Source organism: Pithys albifrons, chromosome 8 (assembly GCF_047495875.1).
Source record: "Pithys albifrons albifrons isolate INPA30051 chromosome 8, PitAlb_v1, whole genome shotgun sequence".
NCBI classification, from domain to species: Eukaryota; Metazoa; Chordata; class Aves; order Passeriformes; family Thamnophilidae; genus Pithys; species Pithys albifrons.
Window position 1 is genome coordinate 6228084 of NC_092465.1, and position 15853 is coordinate 6243936.

The 15853-nt window shown below is 42.0% G+C and overlaps 1 protein-coding gene across 1 annotated transcript in view; it reads right to left on the minus strand.

The window, feature by feature from the left end:
• The window catches only part of THSD7B (thrombospondin type 1 domain containing 7B), a 310428-nt gene that overhangs the window by 5451 nt on the left and 289124 nt on the right, over window positions 1–15853 (minus strand). Inside the window, exons 21-27 of the mRNA XM_071562679.1 lie at window positions 15028–15145; window positions 8656–8801; window positions 3990–4149; window positions 3475–3648; window positions 3290–3385; window positions 2134–2216; window positions 1026–1218 (exon numbers count right to left, since the gene is read on the minus strand). Coding sequence (XP_071418780.1) covers window positions 1026–1218; window positions 2134–2216; window positions 3290–3385; window positions 3475–3648; window positions 3990–4149; window positions 8656–8801; window positions 15028–15145 — 970 coding nt within the window. The remainder of the gene's footprint in view (window positions 1–1025; window positions 1219–2133; window positions 2217–3289; window positions 3386–3474; window positions 3649–3989; window positions 4150–8655; window positions 8802–15027; window positions 15146–15853) is intronic.

A 15853-nucleotide genomic window follows, 5' to 3' on the forward strand; every position in this document is an offset into this window, starting at 1 on the left:
TTTGATCGAAAACGAGACAACTTTAGAAGGGTTTGGGCTGAGCTCTAAGAGCCCAGAGACTGTCAACGCAAAGGTTAACTACTGTATGCAGATCAAATATGTAAATGTAACATTCAGAGTGTGATCACATATATCAGACAGAATTATGGCTCCCTGAATCCCCTAACACAACCTTTTGTTACATGTTTTCTAAAGCCTTGTGTTCATTAGAAACAAATTGCAAACAAATGGAAAGTCAGGTACCAGAAGAGGGGGAAGACTGCACCGCCAGTATTTTAGAATATGGGGAGAACAAATGTGTTTCAGTAAAACCTGATGCATCTGACACACTTGCTTCCCATTTTTAAGTCCTATTTGCATTTCAGAAATATATTTTGAATGAATTCATCTTCAAAACAACAGTCAAAATGGGAATCAGCTATTACTGCAGCACTCGTCCTGTGGAACAGTCTGGGCACATGGTTCCATCTGGGAAGGATTTTATGTTGTGGATGTCAAAGATCCACTTGGGATGAGCTGCTTGGGCACAGCAGCTTTCCTGCTTTTGTGAGGTGTTTTTAATGTCACAACTTTAACCCGTAAAACTCTAAACTTTACACTTTCTACCCTGTTCTTTTCATATAATTTTGAAACATGGCAAGAAACAACCAATGTTTTGTTTAATGAAATCTTAAGCCCCTTCTGTTCTGAATCTTCTGAAGCACTGGTGATCAGTATCTTTCCTAGCCCAAACATATTACTTCTAGAAACACCATCAGATAATAGTTCGAAGCATCCCCCCAAATCACACATAATTTTGCAAAATATTATTGCTTCATTCTCTCTTCACTATCTCTCAACATAAGAGATTGTGATTCCTCTGTAGAGGCACAAAGGCATGAAAAACAACACACGAGTTGGAAACTGGGAGGCTGCTCTGCAGCTCCCAGACACAATCTCTGATGTGATGATCTACAAAGCTTGTACCTTTCTTCTACAGAAATGTTTTAAAGACAATTTATTCCATTCATATTTAAGTTTTTCACCTGGATTAAAAGGTTGAATAGACCATCCTTTGAAAATGTCATGCATTTTTGAGTTGACAGGTTTATTTTTTCCAGTAATGGTCTTAACATCAGCTTTCTTATCTTCTAAACCTGGTACCTTCACGCAGTAATCCAGGAAGCCATTTGATCTCATTACTTCTGTATATCCTCGCTCACAACCGCAGACTCCTCTCTGGGAGATAAAATGGAATTCAGTATTAAACCAGACAGTGCCCCCTCACAGAACAGTGCACACTGGAGGGAATCCACAAAGAAACTGCAAGGTATAACCTGCATGTGCAGCTTCACCCCCACCAAACCAAACCACCCAGGAAATGATGCCTGAAAACCTATTTCAGTTCAAAAAGCCAAATATATTTGGGGAATCAGTTGAAAAAGAGTCTGTAATTATGGAGAAGCCCCAACATACAAACATTTTTATCCCCCCAGGTTTAATAACAGGAATCTGTGGCAAACTCCTCTTGTAAGTAACAATTTTCCCACTGAGCCACCTGGGCATTAGAAGAGACAAACCAGAAACAATCCCCTTTCAGACCCAAACCCTTCTAATGTATTTCCACTTCAGTGTTTATCTAAAATGAAGCTTTCTTATGGCCAAATATCCACTGCCCTGGACAGTCTGTGATTTGCTAAATAGAGACTCCATTTTATGGATTTGTACTTTAACACAGTTTTTTATATTATTTTTCATTGCTAATTACCTTATAATGTCTGTCTGAGGGTCTGATACACCTGGTTTTATGATGCAAACAGGTGACTGACTCTTTTATCTCCTCTTTCACAGAAGATTTAAACAGTCCATTTTCTATGGGACAGTATAATAGTATTCAATGAAAATTAAACCAAAAGGTTCCCAAACCCCTCCACAGAACAAGCCCAAACTTTTAACACCACATAAATACTCCATCACTCGTTTGTATGGATTTATAGTTTCCTTTCAGGATGAAATTCCCACGTCTACCTCGAGGTGGTACCACGAACACACTGAACTCTTTCCTAGGTCCTGGAATGCATTTAAGATCCAGAAGCTAATTGATTAGATTTTGCAGTGTTAATTTCCCAACCATAATCTGCAGCAAGCAATTACCTGTGTGCAGTAGGAGAATGGCTTTCTGCACGCTGGGCTGCAGTGCTGAACTTCTGCAGGTTTTGTCTGAAGAGGACACCCCCCTAGAAAAAAAATACTGAGAGCCTTCAAGGGCATGTTTTTTGACTTGGATCATCATAGTGTGAGAAGTGCTTGCTTGCTTATTTTATATAGTTAAATGCTAGTCTATTAAGCATATTAGCATAATATCTGTAGGCATCGTATTAATTAATTTGCCTTAACGAGGCAGGGAATTATTATCATACCCATCTTGTTAATGGAGACAGGGATATACAGATTTAAGCAATTTGCCACTGGCCACATAGGAAGTCAGGGGCAGAATGGGGAATTAGATGAAGATCTTCTGTGTCCTTATTAATGTCTTATCAAAATAAGAAGACATAATCCACAGAACGCCTTTGCCCATCCTCACTCAGGGAATCCTGTGCTTCTATAGGAATAAAAACATGTTAATGAGTTCTTAGATACTTGGCATCCTTTGCACATAAGACTTTTATTATCTTAACTAGTTATTATAAATAGAACTAGATAAGAACATCTGCATTTTCGTTTCTACTCTCTCCTCATTCACCCTGTGCCTATTGAAAGAGATCCCATGGATATGCAAGCCCTACTGCCCTTTGCCAATCTCTCATGGAGCTTCCAAGTTCTGATCATGAATTTCCCTTTTCATCCTGCACAGGCAGAATTTGTAGGTCACAGTGACAGCAGGAATCTCACAGGCTGAGCAATCTGAGATTTCTGTGAGTTGAAAACAAGAAGAGGTACAGAAGGTGGGGTCTCTACTACACATGAAATGTTCTCTTCTGCTCTCCACAGCTACAGGAAGGTTGCACTGATGGCTGTGCCAAGCCATCCCTGGAAGCCCTTTAGGACGTGTACACTCATTTCTTCTCGTGAGCAGCCCACCAGTAAGGGTAACCAGCCCAAATACTCCCATGTAATACATGTGTGATGTTCATCTGACAGCAAGGCTGGTGAGCTCCCATCTGTCTTTCCTATACCCAAACCTAAACTGAAATTCTGGAAGAGTGAGAAAGGATGTCCAGCTCCCTCTGAGCAACAGATGCAGAAGAAGAAAAGCCTGGATGGAGACATTTCATCCATAATTGTGTGAGGCAATCTGGGGATATACCTGTGACGTTCACTCCATCTGAGCGCTGACACCACACTGTGCGTACGTTTTCTCGCCAAAGGCTGGTTTTCCACAGGTAGTCATAACACTTCCCTCCTGCAATATCAATACTAGTTAGTCCTCACCTTGCCACAAATCCAGACTAAACTCTTGAAAGGGAGAAAGCAGCGCTGTGGCCAAGGTACCTGAGCAAGGCCGTGTTTCCATCTCTTGTCCGGAGCAGCTCTCCTGATTTTCTGGAGACTGAACAATGAACGCCCGGGATCGAGATTGGCGCCCCATTGTCTCAAAGCTCCTGCCATTGATGCAGGTGAGCTCGCAGGAGCTCCACTCTGACCACTCTGTGAGGTGGCAATCACCTGCACATTGAAAGAATAAATCACAGATTTGCAAAAAGATTCAGCCTTGAAGGACAAGGACAACCTAAGCATACAACAGCTTTGACAGTGAAATATCCCAGGTGTATCACCCAGTGGTACACAATATTGGAATTTCTGCTTCATGGGGAATCTCATTTTCTCAAAAAAACCAAAGCCAAGTCTTTTCAGGTGGTCTAGAAACAGCAGACTGAGCATTTAACTGATCTGCTGAAGCACAAAGTCTTTCCACAACGGCTGACAGTGCTCAGAGCTACAGAAGCACGTCCACCTCAGACAGCTATTACAGACAGAAATGCACCATGACTTCCTGTAGACTTTACCTGGGCAAGGCACAGAGCACGGTAACTGCAGCACACTGTCTTTTGAGGGCAGCTCACCACATAATGCATCTTCTACTGGTTTGGATGGAGCAGAAACAGATGCATCATGCACTACACACGTGAGGCTGCGGACTTGTAATCCATCTCCACACTGTCCACCCTAAAGGCAACAGAGGTACACATCACTGACATCATCAGATGACAGAAGAAACACATTTGATTCCATGTAAAAAGTCTTTAAAGATACAAAATTGGTCTTTGGACTGCAATTGTATCCCCTGCAATAGCTACAAGAACCTCTGTACATGTCTCTGCAGAAGCTGAGAGGCAGGGGGAGAGCCAGACAGAAAATCTGTGGAAGAGTTGGGTGCCATAAAGGATTAATACCATCTTTGGGGTCAGCCCTTCATGCCTTTTACTCGAGCTACTGAATTTACTGATTCCTAATTAGTGCACAGTTACATGAACACAGAAATTTCTGGCTTCTCTAAAGAAGCCAAGAGCCTCCATAAGGAAGGGACATTTCCTCTACCCTCCTTTGACAATACAGTCCAAGAAGAGTAATTATGTAGTTTAAACCCTACAATAGCAAAAATCCTCCAGCACAGTTAACTGGGCTGCCAGGGTGGTTGTGTAATGTTGTAAAGGGAGTGACCAGTTCTGGAGCAGACATGAGATCACCAGCTTGTGTCACACACTGTATCAAAACATCAACCCAAGCCAGGCATCACCTGTCAGCACTAAATCCCATTTGAACAAGAAAAGGAGGCTCCATCAGAGCCACCCTGTGCTCACACACCAAACTACTTGCTGAATGACTTCTTTTACTGCAAAATCAATATTGTTTGGCTAAAATTATGATCAAGGGCTTAGGACTCTGCAAGAGCTGAAGTGCTGAGGCTGTTTCCAGAGGCTGGAATTGTTTCATTCTCATCTGATAAACAGAGCTGCAATGCTGTAGAGGTGGATGCCCTAAACCTGCATGATGCCTTAGGAATGTGTGCCTGAAGCCTTGCAGAAATGGCACTTTACAAAATTCAGTAAACAAAACTCAAGGTGAAGGAAGAAACATTGCTTTTATATAACCATGGGATGTGCTTCTTTGTATTTCTTGGTAGTGGATTCTCTTAAAATAATGGACTTCATCTGTAGAACAGAATGGCTGAATGGCTCCTACTGAGTGCATTCACCCAGCAGCAGGTTTGCTAGCAGGAATCTCAAGAATGGCTCTCCTGCACACACCTGGCTGCTTTTCACACTCTCCATCCCTTATGTTGCAGACCAACAATCAAATGGAAATAAGAGCATAAGTAGCTGGATTTAGAGCAGTTGCTAATCAAAAGCATCTTAGAGGTTAGTGTATATTTACTATATGCAGCCAGATTCCAAGATTTTAACACCATGAACTCTCAAACAATTCCAAAGATCAAGGTTTGCTTTTTAACAGTGGCTTCCATTTGTTTGCCATCCTTTCAAGATCTTAATTGAACACCGATAAAAGATAAAATATTACCCTGTCACTTAAAGTAGGAGATCCTTTTTGTTATTTTTGGAAAGGTCTTAGGCAATGCAGGAGCACTGCACTGACTTCCTTATCATCTTCAAAATTATTCATGTCCCCAAAATTATACATTTGAAGATCTAATTAATAGGTGTGGAACCAGAGGATGTTCGTGGCAGGAACAGCACACTCAGGATGCAGGGAATAGCTGCTCATCAGAGGAGAACTGCCAAGGAAACCATCACACACTCAAAACTCAGGAGAGCAAGTCTGTATTGTAAATGCTCCTCCTTGGAAGGTGTGATCCTGTGAGGTTTGCTAGAACCAGGATTTGCCCCTTGAGTCATGATCTCCTTGCTGGAAGTATGTGAGAATTTGCTTTCCACGGGGGATTCCTGCCATTTGGCTGCAAAAAAAATTCTATGCTGATCCTACAGAGGATGCAGAACCCATCCTGAATTCCCTAAATACAGCCTGGATGTATGTGCCCCTCCACCAGCACCTGCATGGAGCCTCCACCTTGCATCCTCCTTGCCCCAACCAGCCACGGGTACAATAAGCATAAGGTTTATGCCAGGACTGTGTTTGACAGCCAAGTACCTTTGGAATTCAGCAACCCACTAATGTAAGGCAGCATCTCCACAATGTCTTACATCACCCACATACAACACACTAATAAGGCAGGAGATAACAGCCCTAATGAGATGCTTTGCCCAGACGTGCCTTTAAGAAAAGCTTTCCCTTTTCGGCTTTCACTGGGGTTCACGTGTTCACAATTATTTTAGATAAGGAGTGGATTGGGCAATGCTTTCACAGGTTGATGAGCATTTAATCAGGTAAGTCTTCCCTAATGAGGGAACGTTGCATGATCACATTTAAGGGAGTGCTTTTAAAACACATTAGAAAGGAAAGGTTTTTAGTTTTCTTTGGAATGTCAGCCAGCTGGTGTTTGATAAGGCCCAGCTACTTGCCTTAAATCCCTTCAATGGAAAAAATGATCAACAGTGTCAGCTACTGCTAAAAATCTGTTTAACCTAATCAGGGTAAACCACTTCATCTCTAGGATAATGATTAATGTCCTGTAACCCTTTAAGATTGGGTGTATTGACCAGTTCCCAAGTTCTGCATGCCTCTGAACACAGTGCAAATGCCCTGTGCCACCAACAGGTGTGCCTGGGACATGTGGAATTACTTGGAGAGCAACGCACTGATTTCCATACTGTGGCAATCAAAAACACAGAACATTTAGCAGGCTCTATTCTTAAACATGCAGACACCTCTAATTATTCACATGAAGTAAATTTAGCATAAAATAGTCCTTCTACAACTATGAAATGCAGTCTCAGTTATCTCATAATACAAGGAAAAAATATTTTAGCCTTATAATTAGTTTTCCCGTTTCTATTATTACAGGAAGACACATTCACACTATGCATTTTGGTCTTACCACAGGATGCATTTACCTTATTTCACAGAGCATCCTTGAAAACAGGACTTCTGAAAGCTTTCTTTAGAACAGGCTTAAGCTTCTTTTCCACTAAAGCACAGGAATAAATCACCCAGTATTTATGAACTACATTTAATTCCTAAGCACCTCATTAAAGAGAAGTGAACATGAATAGCATGGCTCCTCTCCAAAACAAAGCAAAGGGTAGAGAAACTACATTGTGGTAATTTAGGGAGGGAAGCAGGCTCTATCTCACTGAATGCGGGGATGATATCTGGGTTAGGGGAGGCTGTGATTACTGGCTCTGAGCTGAAATTTAGCTGGGTTCTGGATGAGCTCACTTTTAATCTGCACAATGTGTTATTTATCTGGGGTAAGCCAGGGCATTAATTCAGCTTCCCTACTAATTCTTTTATCAGCTGTGTTAGCTCCTATGGTTGAAGGTCTCTTCCCTGATGTTTAACAGGATTTGCTTACATTAGCTATCAGCTGATGCTATCATTTTGTTCTATTTATGTGATACATAAATAAATACTGAATGCAGCACATACAAAGACCATATTCACCTCACTAGTTGCAAGGAGTTGTTGATTATAGAAAATATAAATCTATTTGTTTCTCTGATCTTGGACTGTCCAAAGACTGTCACACTCCAGATTTTACATGTGAAAACCTGGGAAAATTCTAGGCATCTATTGTGCCACTCACACATTTAGTACATGTCAGTCCACCACATCTAGAAACCATGTAGGTAACTCAAGGCAGAGACAGAACAGAAAACACAAGTGATGTGTGTCTTTATGTCCAGTATTGGCTTCAATCTCTTACATGGTATAATGTGGAGAAACAGCCACAGATCTGGCACAGGTCCTGTCCTCTGGGACCAGGCAGGGGACCTTTCTACTGAACCACACTTCTCTCACCTCCATTTCAGCAAAGACAGATTTAAGCAGCTTGATAAATCCCACTGTGAAAGATTCACCTCTGCTTTAACTGGGTTACTGACTAATATGTTTTAATATTGGAAATGTGATCTAACAGATAAGGAGAGAAGAAAAAGCACAGACGGGAAAAAAAAGTCAATTCAAGCCTGATGGAACTCACTGACAGTGAAAAAATGATGGCTCCAGTGCTGAGCAGAAGTGCCGAGTGTAGGGACAGCACATCAGAACTGAATCCAGGCATTTTTAGATCATTAAAAGATAGCCAGGGTAAGGAGAAGGTGGAACACAGCCCCTCATAAAATAGCTTGCACTACTATACTGGAGAGCTGATGGGGAAGGACTTGTTATATGGTACTTAAAAAAATAAAATTAAAAAGAGACTTAAAAAAGGCTAAGTTCTCTTGATATCCAGTGTATCTATTTTTTGCTAGCATTATTTTATATAATTAAATTATAGGTCACCATGACTACACCCACTCAACACATTCACTCCATAAATCCCCTTTAATAGCTCTGTAAGCTCGTGGTTCCTGAACCCATATTGCCATCTTGTGAAGGCTGCTGATGGTTGGACAATGAGGTGCAGAGATTTACTGCTCCTGACCTTCCCCCACTTCCTTATGGATCTTATCAGCACCTTCACTGGCCACAGAGACACCTCCAGCCCACCAACAGTGGCCTCATTTGGACCTGCAATGTCACAATGGGCTTTGCTGCTGACCCCAGGCACAGGGAGCCTCTGGAGCCCTTGGGGAGCACCAGAGAAAGCCCTACCTGGACTGTGCAGGGAGACCATGGCCCCAGGAGCCAGCTGTAGCAGGGCTTCACCGGGCAGCTCCTGTGCTGGGTGAGCTGCTCCGGGCACGGTCTGCCCTCGCCCGCTGCCCGCAGCACCACCGAGCGCCCACGCACCATCTGGCCTAGGCGAGGGGAGAACACAGCACACAGTGAAGGACACACAGAGGGAGAAAGAAAGACAGATTTGGTAATTTATCAGTATTCCCAGCTCATTCCCCACCGCTAAAACCTGTTCAAAAAGCAATTAATTGGGAAAACTGTTGGGGTAATACGGATGCAATTGCTTAGTCTAAGTAATGCAGCCACCAATATTTTCAAGCACAGTTTTTAAAACACAGTTTTGTATGTTTTCCAAATACAGTATTTGTTTATGCAGCACATTTAAATACTTGACTAAATCCTGATTATTAAATATGACAGGAAAAGAATTCCTATGGCAGCAGCATTTCTACCATTACACATTCAATATGTTTCCAGAGATTTTTAACAAATGAAATTTTCTTTTTATGAGCAATTATGTGGACCTAATTTGAAAACTGCAAACACTGTAGTGGCTATTACCATCCATAACCACTTCTACCATTTCCATTAAAATCCTATTTATTATTGGTGAAAACTTCTTCAGCTACTGAATGGAAAAAGCAATTATGTTACTACTTTTGAACTAATAAAACTGAAAATATTCATTAAAGTTATAGCAATTCCATTCCCGTCTCCTTTGCTGTCCATTTATGTCCAGGAATGTTTTCACTCAAAATGTTTCAATTAGAATTCTGGCTCCAATTAAAAAGAAAAGTGGAAAAGAAAAAGCCCTTATGCAATGAAATGCAGAAGATTGTGCTGGACATAAAATGTCTGCTTTGTCTTTCAATAGGTGTGGATTTGAGTTAAAAACTGAAAGGTCTGGGCATTAAGGGCAGACACAAACAACAAGGCAGAGGTGAGTGGTAATTGCTAACCCAGAGAAAAAGATAAGGTGCTGTGGTGCTCTCCCATTTGGATCACAGCCCTTCAGCTGTTTTTGTGAGCAGAGGGGAGTGCGGGGGGAGCAAATACCCTGCAAAACAGGGAGGCTGCAACATCCAGCCAGATCCTTCTGCCAGCCATTTATGTACATCCTTTTTAATTAACAATACTGCAGGTGCAAGGCACATGTCTAATAACTGTCATTGGGACTACCTAAAGAGCATGGTTGACAAAAACATTTTAGCAAATAAAAATTAAAAGCAGACACACCTGAAAAAGGTACTGATGGGATACCTTAGCAAGCTCTCTTACCTTTACAATGCTATTCCCTCGCTCTCATCCATTGAATTCCATTTTTAAACCCATTTAAACCAATTTTAAGTCTTCTTCCTTTTCCAATTCTAATCTCCTAGACCGGGGGAGTTTGTAACAGAAGTGATGATAAAAGCTCTTATCCACATGACTGTGCATTCAGCTGACACAGAATCAGATACATTAGGAGGTGGAAAAAATTCTACCAGCTGAGAGGAAAGGAAAGGAAAGAAACTCCTGCAGTTCACTGGGGAGGAAGTGCAAGGGAAGAGAAACCTCCCGGCCTGCTGTCAATGAACCCCACAGCAGCCCTCCATAGCCCAATAGGTGAAAATGAGCTGTTCCTTCCTCTTCCTCTCCAGCCAGAGCCCAAATGTGCCAAATTCTTCTAAATGCTGAATGCTGAGGACTGGTGAGCAAAGGAAAAGGCTCTTTGGGAACAGTGGGAAGCCCGTGGGGTTCCAGGGACACCCTGGCACAGGGAGCTCTGCAGCCCTGCCAGGCACAACCTCTGCACAAGGAGCTATGGAAAAGGAATTCTCCTAAGGTTAAAAGATCCAATTTCCCTAGGAGGGACTTGAAAGCCTGAAGCATTCATCAAGCTATTTTAATTAACAAAATAATTTCCTTTCGTACACTCTGTTTAATGTGTTTTTAGCAAAATGTAAATGGGAAGATCATTGAACAGAAAACACTATTTTCCTTTTAAGAGGAATTAGCAGCCTTTCTGTATTTATTTCCATTTTGCTTTCCTACAGTTGGTTAACCAAACTATTGAAACTCACTACAGTCCCAATGGTCAGCTGAGGCTTGACCCATTTATTCTATCACTTTGTTTTGACACTGGGAATAAATCACTGAAGAAAGAAATTTCTTTGCACAATGACAGCAGTGAGTTTTTTTAAGCTCTGATTTTTTTCCCACTCTACAAACATTATCTAGGTGTTCGATTACCACTCAAGTAGCAGAAAACCTCCCTGTTTTTATTTTTATATCTTATCTTTTGCTGCCTATGCAGAAGAGAATCTTACTGCGTCTGAAATTAATTTGCTTTCAATATAAACTCTGGAAGAATCGAAGCAATCCTAGTTGTTTCTTTAATTTCCCAGGGAATTTGTTTTTAATCCCCTTTGAATTGACCACATCTCTTATTCCTCTGCTCTGTTAAATGATACAACAACTAAGATAGAAATTGTGCTTAAAATTGAAAGTATTCATATCCTCAAATGATTTTGAAAGGAAAAAAAAAGAGGCTGGTCTTGTTAATACTGGTGACTTAAAACTCTGTTTTGTGTCAGCAGCCAGATTTCATCTCAGAAACAAAGGATCATATTTTCAAATCAGAGTAATGAGACTTTTTATCCCCCAAAAGTTCTTGCCATTCCTTGCATTTTAACCCCACAAAGTTGAGTGTCATGGCTGAAACCAAGATGATTAACATTCCTGATGCAGTTCATCCCAGTCAAAATGACCAACATGCTGTAGCCAGTTTGATGAGTGTGAGCAGAGCATATAAAACTCTACCAAGGAACTGTGAGATGAGAGCAGGGATCCAGTTACTTAAATAAGCCCTGGAGGTCAGGTTAGGTCCAGCCACAAGCAAGAGGGACAGGTGATAAATGAGGCTTTTCATCCACTTCCCACTGCCTGTCCCTCCAGCAGGCACCGGAGCATCCCCAGATCAGGGAGAGCTCTTGGTGGCCCCTCTTGCAGCAGCATCTCCCACTGCTGTCAGACTGGACTTTGTCAAGTTTGACTAGCAAGCGAGAAACTGTCACAAAAAGTTTTTCTTCAGAAGGCAACACCAAAAATGTTTTCTCAAACTGATGATGAATCAGGGAAGAATGTAACCACCAAATTTTTCAGTTGTGCACATCCTTGTTCCCCCTCATTTCTGTCCCACAGGTCAGTCTGGTGTTGGATTGCACATCTCCACAACCTGCTATGGTCTCTTCTGGGCTCTGAGGACTGAGCAAGGCACAGCAACATGTTCAGTCCTGGGTAACTCAGGTAAACCCCACAATTCACCTGATAAAGTCAGCCTTGTAAGGGGCAAAGCACAGAGTTAGGGGCTTTTATAAATTTAGCACTTGTGTTAGAGAACTTGGGACGAATCATATGGGATTGGAAACCATTTACATGAAAAATTCAGCATCCTCATTTATTTGCCTTAGTAAAGGAAATCCTGTTTGCTGGGGATTATCCTTACCAAACATCCTTCCAGTAACTTTGATTCAGGCCATGGAAGCATCATCCATTAAGGCAGTACTATACATCTTTTCATAGCAGTACAGCAACTGATATGAGGAACCCTTATATATAACCCAATGTCAGCCTAAAGCCCTAACCAGCATCCTGAACAGATGCTGTCCAGAACTGCAGCTGCAACAGGCAAGTATCAGTTACACATCTCCTTGGGCTCAGCGCAGGCAGGAAAGAGAGATCTACTTCACTCATCATCATTTATAAAAATCAATATATTCGCCTCTGGCTGCTGTGTACCAGAACTGTATTAGATGTCAGTGCCACATGCACAGCAGCACCACTTCATGTTTAAATGCATTATTCGCTAAAATAAAACCTGTGCAAGAGAAAGGGACCATTCATTAAAATATATCACAGCAAACTGTTACTGGAAGAGATGGACAGAATAAAAATGATAGCAACAATGCTGGATTAAAAACACATGAAAAAGCACACCCAGTGATACTAAATTTTGATCTGGATCATATTTAAATTATGTTTCTCTTTGAAGTACTTTACGGTACTTCTGCAGGCCCTTCACACACTCTCCAAAAAAAGTCAGAAAAGCAAAATATTGTTGTGGGTAGACCCAGTAATGGTGTGTTCAACTTGTGAATTATTTCTTAACATCAAACATCTAAGTCCTTCATTTCAGCTGTACCAAACAGTGGGCAATTATTCACTGGCAAAGTGAAGGCAGTGTGAGTGTTTACTACAGCTAATTCCTACAGCTCATTTATTGCCATCCTTTGTTTTTTCCTGTCTAATTTGAGGCTTCATCCTATTCACATAAATGCCTGTGAAAAACTCATGATGACTTCAAAGGTGTCGCTGTCCATGAACCTTCCAGCAGGAAACTCTCACTGTATTCATCTGTGAAGCACCACCTGTAGATGAGTGCATAATTAATGTCTTCTCTATTAATGCCATCATCAAGTAGTATTTATAACCAACTGAGACTCAATGAAGAAGCTGAAATGATGGTGTTTGTGGTGTTAGAACCACACAAAGTCCACGGCCGCAGGACTGGTGCCAAGGTCTCTCCATCGCGAATGTTTGATGTCAGGATAGCTCCACGCTACAGGGCTGCTGCAGCAAAAGTCAGATCAGGACTGAGGATGCAGGAAAATAAACCATGTGCTGGAATAACTTGGGTGCAAAGGACTTTCGTTTCACTGATGCTTCAGCATGAGAAGGACTGAGCAAAACTTGGCTTCTTTACGATACAATCTTTAGGACAGTTTCTCAACTGCTTATCTGCTGCAGGTTCACGAAACAGCATCTCCAGCTTTAAAATCCATATTAAACCACAGGAACAGTACCTGTCTATTGTCTGTACAAGACAGCTTGCTAGCTAGCAGTATAATGGAGTTATGATCTTTGAGAACCAGGACGTGACCCATAAACAGAGCTGAGCTTGGTCTTGACCATGTGATTCAAGCAGCCTTAGTGTGGTTTGGCACATACAGCCAGGACACTTGCTGGAAGGTCTCTTCAGCAGGGAAGAATGTTTCCAGCCTTCCTCTGATTTAGGACATGAAGTAGCTCCTTGCATGCACTGGCAGCCATCAGCTCTTTAACCAGTCTTTAGAATTGGCACAAGCATTTCAGTATCACGGGAAGAACACAAGATATACCTTCACTCAAGTACATCCTTTTTCAAACTATGCAATATAAGAGCTCTGGATGGAAAAGCCTTCAAGCATTATGTAAGGTGAGCTGCTCCTTGAGTATGCTAAAAGTCATAAAAAAGTTACAACCTGCTTCAGCACTGTACTCTGTTTAATTTAGCAAGTGATTGAACACTCAAAAAATTAATTTAAGTTTATTCAGCAACATGAACATTAACACTCCAAAATGGATTTTGAAGAAAAAAAATAAAATTTGGAATTAATAGTACTCCCAGTGTGTTGTTGTTAAAACACTGTCTATGAATTATTCATTTCTGTTAAGAAAGCACTACACAAATGGGCTAAAAGCTCAGCAAAGGAAGAACAGCACTAATCCAAATATTAAGCTTTTTTGTAACATGCTTTGATCTCTGGAATCCATCTGAAGGAACCACTTTATGGAAGTTAAGAGCTTTTTTCTTTTTGACCTTAAGTGAATTTGATTCAAATATACATTATGGCTCTTGAATCTTAAAGACCATTAGCTGTACATCTAATGCACATCAGAAGCCTGGGAAATAATGTCTCCAGCTTATTTTGAATAAAACCCTCCACGCATTTCCTCATGTCGATACGCAAAGGGGTTTTTGCACCCTATTAAGTTGAAAAAGGTCCTAATCCTTTTGGTTTTTGTATGCTGGTGAGCATTATGGGCTACAGAAAATCTTGCTGAAGTTGCTGGGGTCATACAAGCATTAAGGGACCTCTGGATACGTAAACAGAGGCGTATACTAAGTGATGACAAATAGTCTTTGTGTGCTTTCTTCAATGGGATCCAATTAAGTTACTAATAGTTACTTCACCAGAGAATTTCTATTTATTTATTTATCTCTTAAGAACTCTCTACCTTTCCCCAGCTCTTTTCTAGCTCTACATACTCCCTGTCCCAGGGGTTAACGCTTGCTATGACTGAATTCTAAGAGTTTGAATTAATTAATAAATACTCCTCCAGGCATCTTACCACTTGTTTCCTAGACTGCATTTTTCACTTTTGAGTACTTTGAAAATAGCCTTTGAAAACAGGATTTGGTGTGGCTCAGGGCTATCACTGAGCTCTCTACCCCTGCACAGGGACTGCCTGAGCCCACCTGGGGTTGGGGTCCTGTTTGTGCTGCATTGCTGAGCTGTAGGGGCAGGAGGGCAGGAAGGGACTCACCGCCGGTGCCACACGTGTGGGAGCACTGGGACCAGGCTGACCACGGGGAGAGCTGGCAGTCCACGGCACACCCCACCACACACTGGCTGCTCGTCTGTACCGGCTTCTCCAGGCGGAGCTGGGAGGTGACAAGGAGACACAGGCATCAGATTCCCAGGCCCCAGCCACCTCCTGCCAGCGCCAAGCACCCGAACTGGCAGCGACACCAGCAGGGCACCAGAACCAGGGAGCTTGCCCAAGGGTGCAGTGGGTGAGCAATGGGTGAAAGTAGTTTCAGTGTTGAAGCGTTTCATGTCTAAGCATCTGCACTGATTTTGGCTGGGGTAGCGTTAATTTTATTCCCAGTGGCTGGTATGGGGCTGTGTTTCAGATTTGTGCTGAACGCAGTAATGACAACAGAGATGTTTTTGCTGTTGCTGAGCAGGGCTTACACAGAGCCAAGGCCTTTTCTGCTTCTCACCCTGCCACGCTGGCAAGGGGGCTGAGGGTGCATGGGAGGCTGGGAGGAGACATAGCCAGGACAGGTGATCCAAACTGACCAAAGGGATATTCCAGACCATATGACATCATGCTCAGTATATAAAGCTGGAGGAGGAAGGGGGGATGTTTGTAGTGATGATGTTTGTCTTCCCAAGTAACCAGCACACATGATGGGACCCTGTTCTTTTGGACATGGCTGAACACCTGCCTGCCCATGGGAGGCAGTGAATTAATTCTTTGTTTTAATTTGCTTATGTATGAAGCTTTTTCTTTCCCCATTAAACTGTCTTTATCTCTATCCATGAGTTCTCCAGCTCTTACCCTTCTGATTCTCTTCCCAGTTCCT